Below are 17,060 nucleotides of genomic sequence, written 5' to 3' on the forward strand. Positions count from 1 at the left end.
GGGGGGGGTTTTTTTTTTTGTCATAACTCATAAGAGTACCTCCAAAGGTAAGAAATATGATAGGCATAATATTTGTATTCAAATGTTTCATTATTAAAAAAAAGGCTTTAGGATTTTAGCACTTTCAGCGTGTATAATTGATGGGAAATGAAGCACTGTTTAAGCGTTCCGAAATATAAATACTTACATTACCACCAGCAGACCTGACAATAGCAGATAGAGTGTCGGCAGGAGTTCGAACATGAGCTGCAATGCATACATTATAGCCCTTAAACAAAGAATGGGGGCTAGCTTTTGCTCGGAAGATTGCACTTTTTAAATCAGATTTGTGCTTCAGCATGTACTCCTCATCATTCAGTATGTGAGGCAACTCATCTGCGTTTCATTGTTTGGTGAAATGACTCAAATGAGTGTGTAAGCTGTCATGAATAATTACTAAGTATACTCAGAAAAGATAAAATTGCCCAGCTTACCGACGAATCTGCCTTCACGAAAGCTTTGCTTTAACCAACTAGATGAGAGCACCCAAGCCCTGTATAGTTTATCAATATTCTGTTACGAATTATAAAATATAAATAATCAACATAATCAATGCAGAGTAGGGCATCTTAACAAATGCAGAACTCATAGGAATCAAACTTCAAAATGTTATTTTCTTCTCCCCTGGCAAGGTCCAAAGCCCCAAATACAAAAGATCACAATTCTAGCACTGAGTTTTTCACAATTTGGCTATGACAGTGAATGACAGAATGAAGATCCTGTAACTCAGTGTTCCCTACATTGAGAATCTACAATATGAAATGCCAGATAAAAGAAATGCAAAAACATGTATAAATGAATTTAGTTTCTCTTCCCAATGATATCATGAACCGAAGGAGGCTTTTTGCTTTTTAGCATTTCTCCAAAGTTATAATGTTAATTGTTGGATAATCTCTTGGTTAGCAAAGTTGAACCTATAACAGAACCCCAAAAGAAAAAGGATTTGTTTTTGAAAGCAACTATTATTTTCAGAAAAAAAAAAATGAGCTTTCTTCAAATATCCACAATCCTACTTTGGTAACGAGCACACTAGATCGTTTGGAGATGTATAAAACTGAGATTTGGTGGCCACAGATATTCGGATATTCAACTGCACGATATGAGAGGAATATTATTCTAGATTCATTTAAAAACCCGAACATATATTCCAAGAACTAGTATTTCAAGTTCCAACTACATAAAATTTCAGTGTGAAGCTAGGCATATTTTTTAGGATTACAAATTTGAACCTACCCAGAACAGAGAGCAGTGCAGAAATTCATAGTTTTCCTCACTTTTCCTGTGACAACATGTGTTATTATGCTTCCATCATACGCAACAGTTCCACCAAGGTCTTCAATAACCTATATGTGAAACAAATCTTTAATGGCTGTTATGTTCCGAAAAGAAACATGACTGCAGCATTTGATACCCGTTAATAGGGTAAAAAATTACAATGCTCTTTAAATTGCCAGACGTCTCAATACTTAAAATCAATAATATTATATAGAGGAATGCTAGAGTGTCATCAGAATTTTTTTGACCATCAGTTAACCATCAATGTTTAAAAGTATGGGATAAAATATGTTGTTGGATTACTAGACTAAAGGTACTAGACTAAAGGAACTAGACTAAAAAAATTGAGTTGATGACTAAGTGATGGCCAAAAACAATAAATTTTAATGGGCCCCTAACATTTCTCAATTATATATTCAAAAGGATCAAATTAAGTCTCTGTATAAATGAACACATTCCTCACTAGTATGTAATTATAAATTGCTCTGGTGAAGTGGTGAAATAAACATACCTTTGAAAGCTGTGTTCTCTTAGTATCATCTGCAATATTCATTAACATAATTCTAAAGGATTGTTTAGCCAACGGCAGTTCCTTGTCGTTGGGTGCTTCTAATTGTACATGATCCTCCATATATTTCTCAGAAACTTCTGCACTCAGAGGATCAACGCGAGGGACTTCTTGAAAACAAGGATTGGGCCTATTAGCCTCTGATGTAAAACCGTTGCTAGAATCTGATCGACAGTCAGCCAACTGGCTTCCCTTCACCCTTTTAGATTTCAATGAGGATATAGAGGATTCCCAGCCCCTTTTTGCAGCTTTTGGAAAAAGATGACAAAGCTTCATGTTATCATCAATTTCATCCTGTGAATTTTCTGCAGCAGTAGCATTTCTGTCCTCATATGCTCTGACAAAAGGAAAAATGTCACTGCAGCCATGTTGGAGATTGTGACTGTCAAACCCTGTTCATATTGTGAAAGATATAAATGAGCAAGAAATGAATTAGACATTATAATAAAAAGATTCTTTAGTTTCATTTTGATTTCCAAAACTAATGTGTGAGAGATAGACAGATCAATGTATTACCACACAGTTTGCCATATTCTCTTGACGATCCAGCTTTCATCAAACCTTCAGCTTGAATTTTATCTTTACTTTCTATAATATGGGTTGAATGATTAGACAGGTTCAAATCAATGTGCAGCAATCCTGAACATTTCAGCTGCTCATTTTCAGCAATGGCAGGTGTCAAGGAATGATGACAGAGAGGTGAAGGAAGACAGTGCATAGAGTCAGCTGCATCGGCTGAGAATTCTGTCCTTAGATGGCATGCCATGAGAGTTGAACCACCAGGAAAGCATAATGCTTTGCGAATACTAGCTTTTACAGGAAACCTGCGGGCTTTACCTTTGGCATCAACCTGTGCTATTGATATAAAACCCTGAATTTGCAGTCAGAAAGAGATAACTTAGAACCATAGAAGTATCTTTTGCAGTAGGAAAGAAAAATTGTAGTTCTAATGAAATATGAAGACAAATGTTCTTGATATTATTGAGCAGTAATCTTATAACATGACATACCTCATCACAAGTATGAATTCTTTTCACTAAAACGCATTAGTATGTAGCTAAAAGAAAAATGAAAACATAATTCTTGCAATGATAGTTGTGTTTGTATGTATCAAATATTCTAGACAAGGAATGAAACAAGATGCATTCATACAAGAAAGAAAAAATAACCAAAAGAGGCTACACAATCTGCTCAAGACAAATTTCATCTATAAATTACCTGTTTAAGCCAAAATCCTTCTGATTCTTTGTCTCCCCAACAGAAAATGGAACGAACACCAATATTTTGAAGTCTCTTCTGTAGCTCCAGAAACAACAGACGGCCAAAACCCTACAGGATATAAACTAGTAATTAACAGAGAATATGATTGTGGTCAAGACACACATAAATGTAAAAACAGCCAACTACAATATGCCATAAGACTTTACCAAGAGGCATTCTGAGGAATCAATGTGAAAAAGATTATCATATTGGTTTTGATTATGTACATTCTAAAGTTGTACTACTCACATTTACGGAGAATGAATTCACAAAGGCATCCACCATCAATTTAACTTAATTAAAAGACAGAAAAGATGGAAAAATCACAATTGGAAGTTTGCAATCAAAGAAATGCCCAGAATATTTTCGATGCACACACACAAAAAGTTCTTAAAACTGACAAAAGAAATCACATGTTGCTTAAAAAGCAAAAAGCTGGAATTAAGAATGAAATCTAGATATTAGAACAGACCTTCCGTTGGTAGATTTCCCTCACAGCTGTAAGTGGGATCTCTGCATATTCTGTATCTGCAGGGATGATTTGATATGTAATTGCAGCTATAACCTGTAAATGACATAAAATATATCAATAATATGCTACACTATTGCCATACAAATATTTTTTTTTTCAGATTACATTCAACTAATTTCCATCAATCAGCACAGCTTTTTAGATGGTAAGAATTTTATTTTTTGTTCTTTCTATGTCCTGATGATTGCTAGGTCTTTTTCATTAGAAAGCTCAATCTACTAAAAGAACCAAAACATTCCAGAAATGGTTACTGAATACATTCTTTAGTCTTGTATTTTAATACAATTATATGCCAAACAGTCTTGGATAAAAACAACAGTTTTTCACCTTAGGAAACAGACTCAGGCTTTGCATAACTTATAATAATGCAAAATATGACCAGAAGCATTGTCCTTCAACCTTTAGGATAGTGGAACATAATTTACTTATTTCAGTTTAAAGTAGTTTCATATATTGAAATGATAGTATTGTTACTCATGATGATTCTCTACTTACAGCCATGTACCAAACTTACCTTTCCGGAATCTTCAACAGAACTGGAATTAAGAAGTAGTGTTCGATATTTCCTGCATGAACAAGCAAGCAAGAATAAAAAACCCTATCATACTGTACATACCTCTCAACTAGGCACAGTACACATGAACACTAAGCTACACTTTTACATGGTAAAAATTGTTCCCAAAACCAAAAGCTCCCATTATTTCAAATACATGACCGAAACAAAAGCAATAACTACCATGGAAAGCACATCATAGAAGTAAGAACCCATTACCCATTGGTCACACATCTTTCAAGAAATTTTGATTGCTTTCCAGTATTAGCAGCATAATTCATTCCTGGTAGCTCTGCCTTATACATCTCTAGAACTTCCTGCAAACCCATTTATAGAGATATATAGAGTCATTATAGCAGAGTGAGGAGTACACACAGAGCAACAAGGGTGTTACCTGAAGGTAGGATTTGCTTATCCCAGCATCATCTTTAGGACTAACAAGCATGAACTCATGTTCTATACAGTAAAAAACCAAATAAGACACACTAACAAGCTCTTCTCGTTTCCGCCAGGACAAAAACAAAAAAGAATGCTCAAATGACTTAAATTCGCGTCATACTATTACAGTAATTGCAGTTGTGCATTTTCCCATAATCATTTCCACAAATTCGTATTGTATCCACATGCAAAAAATTAACATCACAATCACATGGAAACATAAACCACTTACCTCTATCATCGGAATTTAAATCCCCAGTAGCATTTCCATTGTTCGCATACTCTTCTTGTGCCACTGTTTATAGGGGCAGAAAAATGGCAAAATTAAATAAATAATGAATCAATAGCAAAATCGAATCAAACCGAAAAATAAATGAATAAACACCTGATACTATTATCTTTCCGTTTCTCGGGAGAGAGATTACGGTGCTGTTTGATTCGGATTTGCATGTGAAGTTTTTGGCCTCAACAGTGACCTCGCAGTTACCTGTGAAAAAAATGAGAATGTAACAATCGTGGTTATAGATGGAGCATCCAAAATGAGAATCATAGAGGTTGTGGTTCTTCACCGATGGAAATTGGAGACAAAGGTTTTGGTTTTGGTTTTGGTTCCCGAGCACCAGGTTTTTGTTTTCGCGCCATTTTTTATTTTAAGTCTTCGTTTTGGTTTCAAGGTTTTGACCAAACCCTCTATATATAATCAAATCGTGGTGGCATTTTGGTCATCACATGTTTTTTTTTTTTGTCATTGTCTGGGCCGGATAACCTAGTCCAAAAAGAGATACATCTGCAAACAATGGTGAGCAGTTTCACTTTCACTCCATCTTCCCAGCTCCATGGTCTTCAATGATGGTTTCATACCTCACCTTGTACTTGCATATTACCATGGTCTTCAATGATGGGTGTGTGAAACATGGGTGTAATGCCTAGGATTGGGGGCTGTCCAATCCGCTTGACCAAAAAAAAATAAAAAATAAAAAAAAAAAAAATACCTCAACTTGTACTTGCATATTACCATGGTTCTGAAAACCGAATCGGACCGGCCGGTTCAACCGGAAAAACCGGGAACCGGTCACTTAACCGATCCGAGTAAGGTCAGAAATCGTTTGGTAGAAAACCGGTGAAAAAACCGGTCGAACCGGCGGTTAACCGGTAAATCGGGAGAACCGTTCGGTTTTTTTACGGTTTATTGGTTTGCATATTAAACTTCAAAACGGCGTCGTTTTGAAGGAAAAAAAAAAAAGAAAAGCTGCATGAAATTGATTTCTTTTTTACGTTTTATTTTTTGTTTAGTTATAAGCTTTGATGTTTGATGTTTGAACCTCTAATATTAAGTAATGGATAATTTATTATGTGAAATATTAAATTTTATTAAGTTAGAAATTATTAAATTTATATACTTAAGATTATTTTAAATTTTTTAATAATTTTATTTAATATTTAATTAAACCGGTTAAACCCCGGTCGAACCAGTGAACCATTAAACCAGTGACTTCACCGGTTTATTGACCGGTCCGGTTCTCGCAACCTTGCATATTACCCCTGCAGTTGCCGGAGAAGCTTAAGCCACGTTTTTGCTTTTTTTCATTAATGGGCCAAAGCCCAAATTGGGCCCAACATTTTTGCTCTTCTTCATATCGTTATAATCCTTTCCTCCTTCTTCGGTCCCTCTGCTGCAGAACTCGAACCAGTGTTCCTCTCTGCTTCGCTTCATGCATTGGAAGCCATGGCAATATTTTTCTCTACAATTGTAGCTCCTTCTAATTTTCGTGCGTGCAAGTTTTCCTTCTTTAACAGAGTACCTGATCAACCAATCAAGAGTTTGCGTCATTTCACAGGTAAGAACCTAGAATCCCACTTCATGTTGCTTTAGTTTCTCGCTCTTCGCTTTTTGATGCCCATTTGGCTGAAGCGTAGTTATACTTTACTGGAGTGTAGATAATTGTGTTCGGACTAGAAAAGTTCCTTGCTTTATTGCTTTTGCGGTAAACGGAAGCTCCGCTGTTCAAACAGAAAAAAGAAACACGCCAAGGAAAAAGGGTAGGAACCCGTTTTTGAGTGAGGGGAGAGATGAGGATGAGAGTCGTGGACCAATTTGCCCTGGTTGTGGGGTCTTCATGCAAGATGAGGACCCTAACCTTCCTGGGTACTATCAACAAAGGAGGGTGAAAATGGAAGATGAACTATTAGATGAGGATGATGATGTGTTTGATGATATTAATAGAGTAGAAGAAGAAGAAGAAAATGATGATGATGATGATGTGGGGTCTCTGGATGGCATTGAAAATGAACTTGGAGGAGGTATTGAGGTATTACCGGATGATTTCGATTGGGATTCTGATGAGTGGGAAGCTAAGTTGTTGGGCGAAGAGGATGATGAGGCTGATTTAAATGGCTTTGCGCCTGCGGGGGTTGGGTATGGTAACATCACTGAGGAGGTCCTGGAGAGGAAGAGGAAGAAGAAGGTATCGAAAGCTGAGAAGAAGAAGTTGGCTAGGGAGGCCCGAAAGGTGAAGGAAGAGGTTACCGTGTGCGCTAGGTGTCATTCCTTGAGGAATTATGGCCAGGTGAAAAACCAGACTGCTGAGAATTTGATACCCGATTTTGATTTCGATAGGTTGATTTCCACTAGGTTGATGAACCCTTCTGGCAATGGCAGTGCTACTGTTGTTGTTATGGTTGTGGATTGTGTTGATTTTGATAGTTCTTTTCCTTGGACGGTAGCAAAATCGTTGTTTAAGGCATTGGAAAAAATCCAGGATCACTCGAAGAAGGGTAAGAAATTGCTAAAACTTGTTCTTGTGGCTACAAAGATTGATCTCCTTCCATCAGAGGTTTCCCCTGCAAGGTTAGATAGATGGGTTAGACACCGAGCAAGTGCTGCGGGAGCACCTAAACTAAGTGCAGTTTATCTTGTAAGTTCTCGAAAGGATTTAGGTGTAAGGAATCTGTTGTCCTTCATAAAGGACTTGGCAGGTCCTCGTGGGAATGTGTGGGTGATTGGGTCTCAGAATGCGGGGAAGTCTACTCTAATCAATGCATTTTCAAAGAAACAAGGAGCTAAAACTATAAAACTCACAGAAGCTTCTATTCCTGGGACAACACTTGGGATCTTGAGAATTGGAGGAATTTTGTCAGCTAAGACTAAGATGTTTGACACTCCAGGAATCCTGCATCCTTATTTAATGTCGATGAGATTGAACAGGGAAGAGCAAAAGATGGTTGAGATACGGAAGGAACTTCGACCTCGATCATATAGAATCAAGGCAAGTTATTAATGGCTTATTGCTATTGCCGCTCTCTAAGTTATCTTCAACTTCTTTTTGTTGCATAGATTATATGTATGCTTTATGCACGTTGTTTATCCGTTAAAGGCTATCAGAAATGGACAATGGTTTGATTTTTTCCCCCTGCTCCATGGAAACTCCAGTTAATAAATCGAGATAGCAATTTCTTTGGTATCAATATGTAAATTTGGAAAATGCAGATGTGGTTTAGAATCTTACATACTGGTTTTAACTTATAGGTAGGGCAGGCAGTGCACATTGGTGGCTTGACAAGAATTGACTTTATTAAAGCCTCTATTGAAACAATATATGTAACAGTTTGGGCATCACCAAATGTTTCTCTTCACATGGGAAAAGTAGAAAATGCTGGTAGCAAAATCGTTGTTTAAGGCATTGGAAAGAATCCAAGATGACTCGAAGAAGGGTAAGAAACTGCCAAAGCTAGTTCTTGTGGCTACAAAGGTTGATCTCCTTCCATCAGAGGTTTCCCCTGCAAGGTTAGATAGATGGGTTAGACACCGAGCAAGTGCTGCGGGAGCACCTAAACTAAGTGCAGTTTATCTTGTAAGTTCTCGAAAGGATTTAGGTGTAAGGAATCTGTTGTCCTTCATAAAGGACTTGGCAGGTCCTCGTGGGAATGTGTGGGTGATTGGGTCTCAGAATGCGGGGAAGTCTACTCTAATCAATGCATTTTCAAAGAAACACGGAGCTAAAGCTACAAAGCTCACAGAAGCTCCGATTCCTGGGACAACACTAGGGATCTTGAGAATTGGAGGAATTTTGTCAGCTAAGACTAAGATGTTTGACACTCCAGGGCTCCTGCATCCCTATTTAATGTCGATGAGACTGAACAGAGAAGAGCAAAAGATGGTTGAGATACGGAAGGAACTTCGACCTCGATCATATAGAATCAAGGCAAGTTATTAATGGCTTATTGCTATTGCCGCTCTCTAAGTTATCTTCAACTTCTTTTTGTTGCATAGATTATATGTATGCTTTATGCACGTTGTTTATCCGTTAAAGGCTATCAGAAATGGACAATGGTTTGATTTTTTCCCCCTGCTCCATGGAAACTCCAGTTAATAAATCGAGATAGCAATTTCTTTGGTATCAATATGTAAATTTGGAAAATGCAGATGTGGTTTAGAATCTTACATACTGGTTTTAACTTATAGGTAGGGCAGGCAGTGCACATTGGTGGCTTGACAAGAATTGACCTTATTGAAGCCTCTGTTGAAACAATATATGTGACCGTTTGGGCATCACCAAATGTTTCTCTTCACATGGGAAAAGTAGAAAATGCTGAAGAGGTTTGGAGTAATCATGTTGGTGTCAGGTTGCAGGTAAGCCCTTTCTTTCTTTTTTTTTTTTTTTCTTTTCACAAATCTAAGCATGCCTATATAACTAATTTTAGTGTTAAGGTCTAAAACTGCAGTTTACCTGAGCTTCAAATATGTTTTTCATTTCATTAATTGCTCTTTCATGTCAACTTTCAGTTTACCTTTTTAAATTATAAGGGAAAGGCGCATTTTGATTTCGGTTGTCAAAGAAATGTACTCTATAATGCGGAAACATTCCTTTGGTTGGAACGGGATGAAAAGCTACCATATTCTTTGTAGTGTGGAACCGGGCCTGGGTAATGGAACTTGATAGGTGGAAACAATAATCAATTAGTTGGAAGAGGATTAGTTAGAAAAGAGTGTTAGAGATGAAGAAGAGTCTCACTTAAAGGGACTGATCTGAAAATTTTAAAAATTTTGAATAACTTTTATGTGCTTATTAAATAATGATAGCTTATTTGTCTAAATTTTTTAGCAAAACTTGACAGGTGACTAATTTGACTAACAACATAGTGGAGATTGATTTGGTAATTAAAATTTATTGGGGCTAAAGTGTCCGACTAAGAATTAAACTTATTTGGGGTATTACTCAATATAATCTATTCTTCCTTCCCTTGAGATACATGATGTCTAAGTTTCCTCTAACTTCATTTCTTTTTGCATTTTATTTCAGCCTCCCATTGGCAGTGAACACGCTGCTGAATTAGGCACGTGGCAAGAAAGGGAAATTAAGGTGTCTGGAACTAGTTGGGAGGTCAACAACGTTGACGTAGCCATAGCTGGCTTAGGTTGGTACTCTCTCTGTCTCAAAGGTGAAGCAACCATGAAACTGTGGACCTTTGATGGTGTTGAAGTAACCTTGAGAGAGCCATTGGTCCTTGACCGGGCCCGGTCCCTTGAGAAACCTGGTTTTTGGTTACCAAGAGCCATCTCTGATGCTATTGGCAACCAAACCAGACTTCAAGCTAAAAAAAGAGAAAAACTTGACGACCAAGATACAGATTTTGTGGGGGCAGGTGCAGAGCTATCAGCTTGAGCAGAACATTTTAATTGTTTTGCAAGAGTGCTTTCAGGTGAAAATAGAAGTGTGACTGAATTTGACGTGTTGCAGAGGCAATAGTGTGTTTTCAGCTAGAAGCTTTTTGTGCCTGTCCTCTTAGCTAGTTGGTGTGAGAACCCCCCTCCCCCTCTGCCACTTCTAACTTATAAACAGAAAATAGAGATAAATGCAACGCTTCTTGTTTAAGTGTCACATTCGTGGATTATGTAGTTTTGTTAGATGAGTCGTTGTACATGTCTAGTGATGATATCTGCATTTTTGTGAGGTATTACTTCAAATTGTGCAATAGAGAACAGAGAATGAGCTTAGTGATTATATTTATTCTTGGGCTCTTGGCCTATTGATGTAAACTGAATTGAAAAAATATTATGATAAGTTATTCTTATATACAAATTTGGTTGAGTTGAGCATTCAACAACTTGCATCACATCACTATCACCTATTAATATATTTTTGAATCAATATATATTTTCGCTGTATAGTTGTGAGTCACTGAGTCTAGAGTTCTAAGAATATCTCAAAGAATCAAAGTGACAGATTAATAGAGCGAGTAAGAGTACATAAATCTTGAGAAGACAAACCCTGACAGAAGAAAAAAATCTTTTTGTCATTTTTGTAATTTTAACACTTGTAACATCTCTTACAACATATTTTCACTTTTTTTTTGTTACCTTTCTTCCTTCCCTGTTTACAAGAGAGAGGAGAAAAAGTCGGAACCTTGGCTATACAAGAGTTACTGGAAAGTTAAAAGCTAGAGATAAACATTATGGGGTACACTAGCTAAATGACCGCAAGCTAATTAAGGCCATGGCATTCAGCCTGTTTGCTTAGTTACGTTTACAAGCTTCATAGCTCTTGCAATTTATGCTTTACTCTTCTGTTCCACAAATGTCTTGTGTCCAGTTTCTTCTGCAATCATCAACAACTCTGTTAAGTAAATGAAAATTCATACATGAAATGAAGACAACAATTTAAATATACCCACATAATAAAATTAGATCCCAACAAATTTTGATAAGAGACCTCAATCCTAATACCAATCTGTTTGGTACTTCTTTATATCAATATATATATCTAAATATAAAAATTGTAACCAAACATATTGATCCAAATAATACAGGGCTCTTTTTCAGCTATTTTAAATTGTTTGATTGAGATAATCCTAATGTATTCTTTACCTTCAGATAATCGAATGAACTCTTCAAGCTGAGCTTCCATCACGGAAAGATCTTCACCGGCATCAAGATCAAATATATCAGGCAGCAAATCAACAACATCATTGCCATCTTGATCAAATCCATCATCCTCAGCAGCATAGAAGCCCCCTTCAACCTGTTGCTGGCTTAGCCAGTACTCATGGTACCACGTCAGTGTTGTCACCAGCTGCCACCACTCCGGCGAGAAATCCTCCACCTGCCGGAAGGCAGCTGGAATGTAAAGAGGGGCATTCGGGTTCAGTGTTGATCTTCCTCCAGAGACTAATGCCATCTTGATCTGATTTTTGTTCCTTTTTTATTTTTCAGTCCGATTCTAGTTAGAATTATCTGCAGTACAAATCATCAGCCGTGTTAAAAGTGAATCAACAATGATATATCACAATCAGAAATTTCAAACACAAACTTCCAAGTACCAAGAATAAACATGAAGGTTTCATCTTCTAAAGCCCATAGCTACAAGTAATTGCTCGCCAGATATCATAATACAGTAAGCATATAAGTCATGATTCATCATTTACGTGAAAAATTCGTGTCTATTTTTAAATTTGTTATGTCATCGTATGGTAATTTTAATTTAGTCCACTAAGAATAAGACTAAAAAAATAAATTTAAAAAAAAAAAAAAAAACTTCAAATCTCAGATCAAAATTCAAAACCATCTCCTTTGACTCCTTTAAAGTAAAAATCGGTCAAATCGCTCCATCGAAAAATTTTCTATATCCAAATGAAAAAGCGCTGACTCGTGAAAATTGTGGATCCTTTGAATTCAAAGACGGATGGACCAAAATCCTTTAGTTTCCAAGCACGAATCGACGAAATGGTCCCACAAAATCGTCAATCTCAACCCGATCACTCAAAAATTTCCATTATTTTCCTTCAATTTCCTCACAACCAAACACCAAAAGCAAACATACAAGCCAAAAAGGAAAAACGAAATTCTCAATTCACGATAACAATTCCTTCGAACGGCATACAGATCGGAGAGAGAAAATTAGGAACGAGCAATTACCTCTCCAGCTACGAGAAATTGGTTACCGACGACGACGATTGACAGACAAGTTGACGCGTCAAGAAAATCGCAAATCCGCAGTATTTATAAAGAGAGAAATCCGAGCCTGTCTTGGTTCGGGTACGGAGTGGGTCCCACCGTTTAGGTTCGGCGAAAGCACCGTATTAGTGTTGCGTCTTGGTTCGGACGCAACGGTGAGAGAGAGACAGATAGAGGGGGTGGTCAACGGTCAACGGTGCCGCGTAATGGTGTTGGCTATTGTTGACCCCTTGATCTCTTATATAATGCTTGTTTTCGTTATCCTAACTATTTTCCTCGTTTTTGTTGTTTTTTTTTTCTATGGTTCTTGTTATTTAATTGTGGATAATACAGTTTTTTTTTTTGCCTCAGCCATAGAAAATTTTGGGTTTTGTTAAGGGAATAAATTATGGGAAATCTACTAAGTAGTAGTATTCTAGAAAAAAAATATTGTTCTCTATCTATAATAATAGTATAATACACATAACATTGGCTAAATTAGAGCAATAAATAACCGCTTAAGGGGTTAATTATTAGCACAAAACGAGGGTGACAACTCAAGGTGGGTGAAATGGTATTTTCATATGATGTCATATGGTAATACACTAATACTTTTGATTTTTGAATAATTAAAGATATATAGAGATTGAATATAAAATTTTGTTTGAGCTGCATTGATGAATGGTGACTTAAATTTATGTTTTTTAATTTTTATATTGGATTAATAATAATTATTTTTTTTATAGATATTGGAGTTGAATGTGTTATTTCTGGATGTGAAAGATAACGGTAAATAAATTGGAGGGTCAAATTTAAAAAACCACAAAATCGAATGGCCAGTTTCCGCTTAAATTTGAACCCTTAGATTTGCTTGCAACCGGGACACGCACGCGAAAATCGAACAATCAGATTTGAATTCATCGAGATCAGACGAGCAAATTCAAGTTTATAAATCTAAACTTCGGATTTGTTGTTTGATTAACCGCACGAACAGGGTTGAATCTAACGAAATCAAATGGTAGAAACATTCCGCAAATCTGAGTCTTAGATTTGTCACCTTTGATGACAGGTGTCACCCATCGTGGGGTGTGAGGCTCCTTCATTTCTTTTCTCCTTCGTTGGACTCATCCCTCTCACTCTCACTCTCTTCATCCTCAACAAGCCAAAACTAATGATACTCACAATCGGAGACGAAACTCCTAGCTTTAGCCATAAAAATGCTTAAGAGGAAAAAAAATTAAAGAAGTTGATCGTCCTGAACTTTACATTATTAATTATTTTAATAAACCTAATTATATAAGTAAATTTATTGTAATTTTTTCCTGTGTTTATGTTAATGACAACAATTATTTTTCACATATAAGTCATTTTTTTATACAAGTCCATACAAGTCATTTTACCCTGATTCACCTCACGCACCACTTAATCTAACTAGCTTTTCAATCAATGCACGGATATATAATTGTCTTTTTCGAAAGGATTTCATTTTCGTTTTCGAATTTTTTCAACGTTTTCGATATACGTTCTCTTCCATCTATGTGTTCTCTTCGTTTCTCTTCGTTCGTTCTCTACGTTTTTGAAATCAAGCTCTAAAATCAGTTTTGAACAGTTATCTCGTTGTTGAAGATGATGAATAATTCAAGTTCAGATTGTCAATTGAACCAGAACGAAGTTGACTATTGTTTTGAATCCAATCAAGTGGCTGAGGTGTGGCTCGATTCTAGTTAATGTTTTCGTTAGTAGTTTATGATTCTGTAGGTGAATAATGTTGTTTTTGTTTGTGAAAATTGTTGTTCATCGTTGATAGTTTGAATTGAATGTAATGTAAAAGTTCTGCATTAAAGAAAATATTTTTCTATATTTGCAGCAAATTTCGGTGTAACACAAAGATATTTGAGTGTATTGCTTAAGAATTTTTGGTGTATGTGTGCTGATAAGTTCTGCATAATTCAAAACTCTTCTTCTCCTTCCTCCTCATCTTCTGCTGCTTCTTGTTCTTCTTTTATTTTTTTTTCTTATTCATCTTTTTTTCTTGTTCTATCTTCTAAAGTTTCTTCTTGTTTTACTCTCTTAACAAAAATAAAAATAAAACAAATCAAACAAAGAAGAAGAAGAAACACATAACGGTACAAAATTACTTGGAAGAGAATGAACTTACATTCATTCAACTAAAAGGAAGAAAGAAATAAGGAAAAAAGAAGAAGAAGAAAAAAAATGCAGCATTAGAGGAAACATTTTTCTGTATTTGCAGTAAATTTGAGTGTAACACGAAGATATTTAGGTGTAACACGAAGATATTTGAGTGTATTGTTTAAGAATTTTCGATGTATGTGTGCTGATAAGTTGTGCATAATTCAAAACTATTCCTCTTCCTCCTCCTCATCTTCTGTTGTTGCTTCTTTTTTTTCATCATCATCATCACCATCTTTTTCTTTTTTCTTATTCATCTTTTTCTTTTTGTTTTACCTTCTCAGGTTTCTTTTTGTTTTACTCTCTTAACAAGAATAAAAACAAAAAAAATCAAACACAGAAGAAGAAAAAACACATAATGTTGTAAAATTACTTGGAAGATGATGAACTTATATTCATTTAACTAAAAGAAAGAAAGAAATAAGGAAAAAAAGAAGAAAGAAGAAATGTTTTTCTGTATATGCAACAAATTTGGGTGTAACATGAAGATATTTGAGTGTATTGTTTAAGAATTTTCGGTGTATGTGTGCTGATAAGTTCTGCATAATTCAAAACTCTTCATCATTCTCCTCCTCATCTTCTGCTCTTCTTCTTTATCTTCTTATTTTGTTTTCTCATAATTCTTTTCGAATTTAGCTTCGCAACTTCCTTCACTTTTCGCGACGATTTTCAGAGATTTTTGAGAGATTTTGATTTTTGTTTAAATTTTGAGCGTCGCAGTTTTGATTGAGGGAAAAGAACCATTTGTGTTATTCAAGAGTTAAGGACGGAAATACGTGTTTACATGCAATCTAAACTGAAGATTGTTTTTGTTAGTTTAAACTAACTTATATGAACTTATATACCAAAAAAACTTGTATGTATATGAGATCTCTAATAAAAATTAGTATGTTAATAAAAATTAAAGATATATTAGTTATGTCATAATGGAAATAGAATAAAAAATTATATAACTAATATACGAAATACAATATCTAATAATAATACCAATTTTATTTTAAACTACAAAGTCATCAACTACTTGCATAAATAAGTTAATAATAATCACATTATGTTAGATACCTCAAACTTAACTATTTCTATAATAAAAAGCTACAATATAATTATTCAAGTTACATGCATGCATTCAAATATTTATAAAATTCTGGTGCATCCATCACCTTTAGATTCAATGCGTGTATAAAATATGGCTCCTCGAACAGATGTTAATTTGTTAATGTATTTGTCACTTCTACCACATCTATCTTCGTAATATCATCCGCTTGATCCTCGTCTTTATTTGAATTAACAATTTTATAGTTGTTTTTAAATTTTTTTCGTTATCACAGTTGTAATCTCTTCATTTAATATTTCAATCAGCCTCAAATTGTTCGAACTTAATATATAACTCAATTAATGACATTTATAATCTAGTTTCATAATATATTAAAACATTTCTTCCATATTTGCCTCGTCAGTGACATACTTTTTTTATTTTTGTTTATATTTTCATTGTCCTTTTTATTAGTTCATGTTCTAATTCAAAATTTTACTTTAATTTCATTCCAATTTCTTTAATTTCATTTCTTGTTTCATGTTAAACTTTTTCCGATTCAGTTTTTCTTGAGTTTTCATTGAAATTTACTGTTATTATTTTGTCGTATTAATAAAAATAAGTCAATTTGTATTAGACACATCTATTATAAAGTCTATAAATTAATCATTTAATAAGAGTCATATCTACTATTTGAATTGAGATTGTGATATAAATTTAGTCGATATCGATCCTTAGTCAAAGTCAAAACTAAAATCTACGTGGTTAATTAAATAATTAATTTTAATGTAGATTTATACTTTTATTTATACTGAATATAATAGGAGTATGAAAAAGGTTGGTATACAATTTATTCTTTAAAAATACTGTTTTATTATATCCATGAAGAAAAACTTTTAACTATTTTCAAGGCTTCACTTCAATTCAGAATCTTTTAATTAAGTTATCATCTAAGACGTTCTACTTTATTATTTTTACATAATTTAGTAAATAAAATAATAACTTATTGCACTGATACACTGAATAATTCTAATAAGCAATTCAAAACCCCCTCTATCATCCTGCATGCAATAGTTTTCTTGTCACGATCGTTTCTCATGATGTGGTTAGATACTGGCTCTCACATTTTTCTCTAGAAAAAATAAAGAAGAAAAAAATATCAATAAAATTGTGGCTATCCTTTCAAGCTGCAATGTGTCCAGATATTATGCTAACACAATGCTTAATTATATGACTTATGAG

The 17,060-nt window shown here is 35.0% G+C and overlaps 3 protein-coding genes across 5 annotated transcripts in view; 1 reads left to right on the forward strand and 2 right to left on the reverse strand.

Annotated features, from left to right (window-relative positions):
• The window catches only part of LOC107645523 (microcephalin), a 6,760-nt gene extending 1,085 nt beyond the window's left edge, over positions 1-5,675 (reverse strand). The window contains exons 1-13 of one of the 2 annotated variants that reach the window (XM_016349570.2): positions 5,235-5,675; positions 5,051-5,152; positions 4,898-4,960; positions 4,622-4,683; positions 4,447-4,544; positions 4,189-4,240; positions 3,615-3,707; positions 3,101-3,211; positions 2,399-2,753; positions 1,826-2,274; positions 1,273-1,382; positions 474-532; positions 188-375 (exon numbers count right to left, since the gene is read on the reverse strand). In XM_016349570.2, coding sequence (XP_016205056.1) covers positions 188-375; positions 474-532; positions 1,273-1,382; positions 1,826-2,274; positions 2,399-2,753; positions 3,101-3,211; positions 3,615-3,707; positions 4,189-4,240; positions 4,447-4,544; positions 4,622-4,683; positions 4,898-4,960; positions 5,051-5,152; positions 5,235-5,307 — 1,815 coding nt within the window. In that variant the 5' untranslated portion in view covers positions 5,308-5,675. The other variant, XM_021103803.1, reaches the window with a different exon arrangement.
• LOC107645524 (GTP-binding protein BRASSINAZOLE INSENSITIVE PALE GREEN 2, chloroplastic) lies at positions 6,314-11,757 on the forward strand. The gene is made up of 5 exons (XM_016349572.2): positions 6,314-6,503; positions 6,604-7,406; positions 8,343-8,867; positions 9,128-9,295; positions 9,966-11,757. Exons 1-5 carry the CDS (start codon positions 6,392-6,394, stop codon positions 10,326-10,328), a joined length of 1,971 nt encoding a protein of 656 aa, XP_016205058.1. The 5' UTR covers positions 6,314-6,391; the 3' UTR covers positions 10,329-11,757.
• Positions 10,868-12,852, reverse strand: LOC107645526 (protein EARLY RESPONSIVE TO DEHYDRATION 15). 2 transcript variants are annotated; one of them, XM_016349574.2, is made up of 3 exons: positions 12,578-12,851; positions 11,531-11,896; positions 10,868-11,261 (listed from the first exon to the last, which is right to left on the reverse strand). In XM_016349574.2, the coding sequence occupies exons 2-3, from the start codon at positions 11,838-11,840 to the stop codon at positions 11,215-11,217; spliced, it is 357 nt and encodes a 118-aa protein (XP_016205060.1). In that variant the 5' UTR covers positions 11,841-11,896; positions 12,578-12,851; the 3' UTR covers positions 10,868-11,214. The 2 variants fall into 2 exon arrangements, with proteins under 2 accessions (XP_016205060.1, XP_016205059.1); XM_016349573.2 differs by having other exon boundaries at positions 10,936-11,279; positions 12,578-12,852.

Source organism: Arachis ipaensis, chromosome B06 (genome assembly GCF_000816755.2).
Source record: "Arachis ipaensis cultivar K30076 chromosome B06, Araip1.1, whole genome shotgun sequence".
Taxonomy (NCBI): domain Eukaryota; kingdom Viridiplantae; phylum Streptophyta; class Magnoliopsida; order Fabales; family Fabaceae; genus Arachis; species Arachis ipaensis.

What these genes read in the sequence shown, in the direction of transcription:
- LOC107645524 (XM_016349572.2), top strand. Translation starts at nt 6,392, where the DNA reads ATGGCAATATTTTTCTCTACAATTGTAGCTCCTTCTAATTTTCGTGCG. An exon ending in CTCGATCATATAGAATCAAG is followed by an intron (nt 8,868 to 9,127) that starts GCAAGTTATTAA and finishes TTTAACTTATAG; the next exon opens with GTAGGGCAGGCAGTGCACAT. An exon ending in ATGTTGGTGTCAGGTTGCAG is followed by an intron (nt 9,296 to 9,965) that starts GTAAGCCCTTTC and finishes ATTTTATTTCAG; the next exon opens with CCTCCCATTGGCAGTGAACA.
- LOC107645526 (XM_016349573.2), bottom strand. Translation starts at nt 11,840, where the DNA reads ATGGCATTAGTCTCTGGAGGAAGATCAACACTGAACCCGAATGCCCCT. An exon ending in GTTCATTCGATTATCTGAAG is followed by an intron (nt 11,280 to 11,530) that starts GTAAAGAATACA and finishes TTTACTTAACAG; the next exon opens with AGTTGTTGATGATTGCAGAA.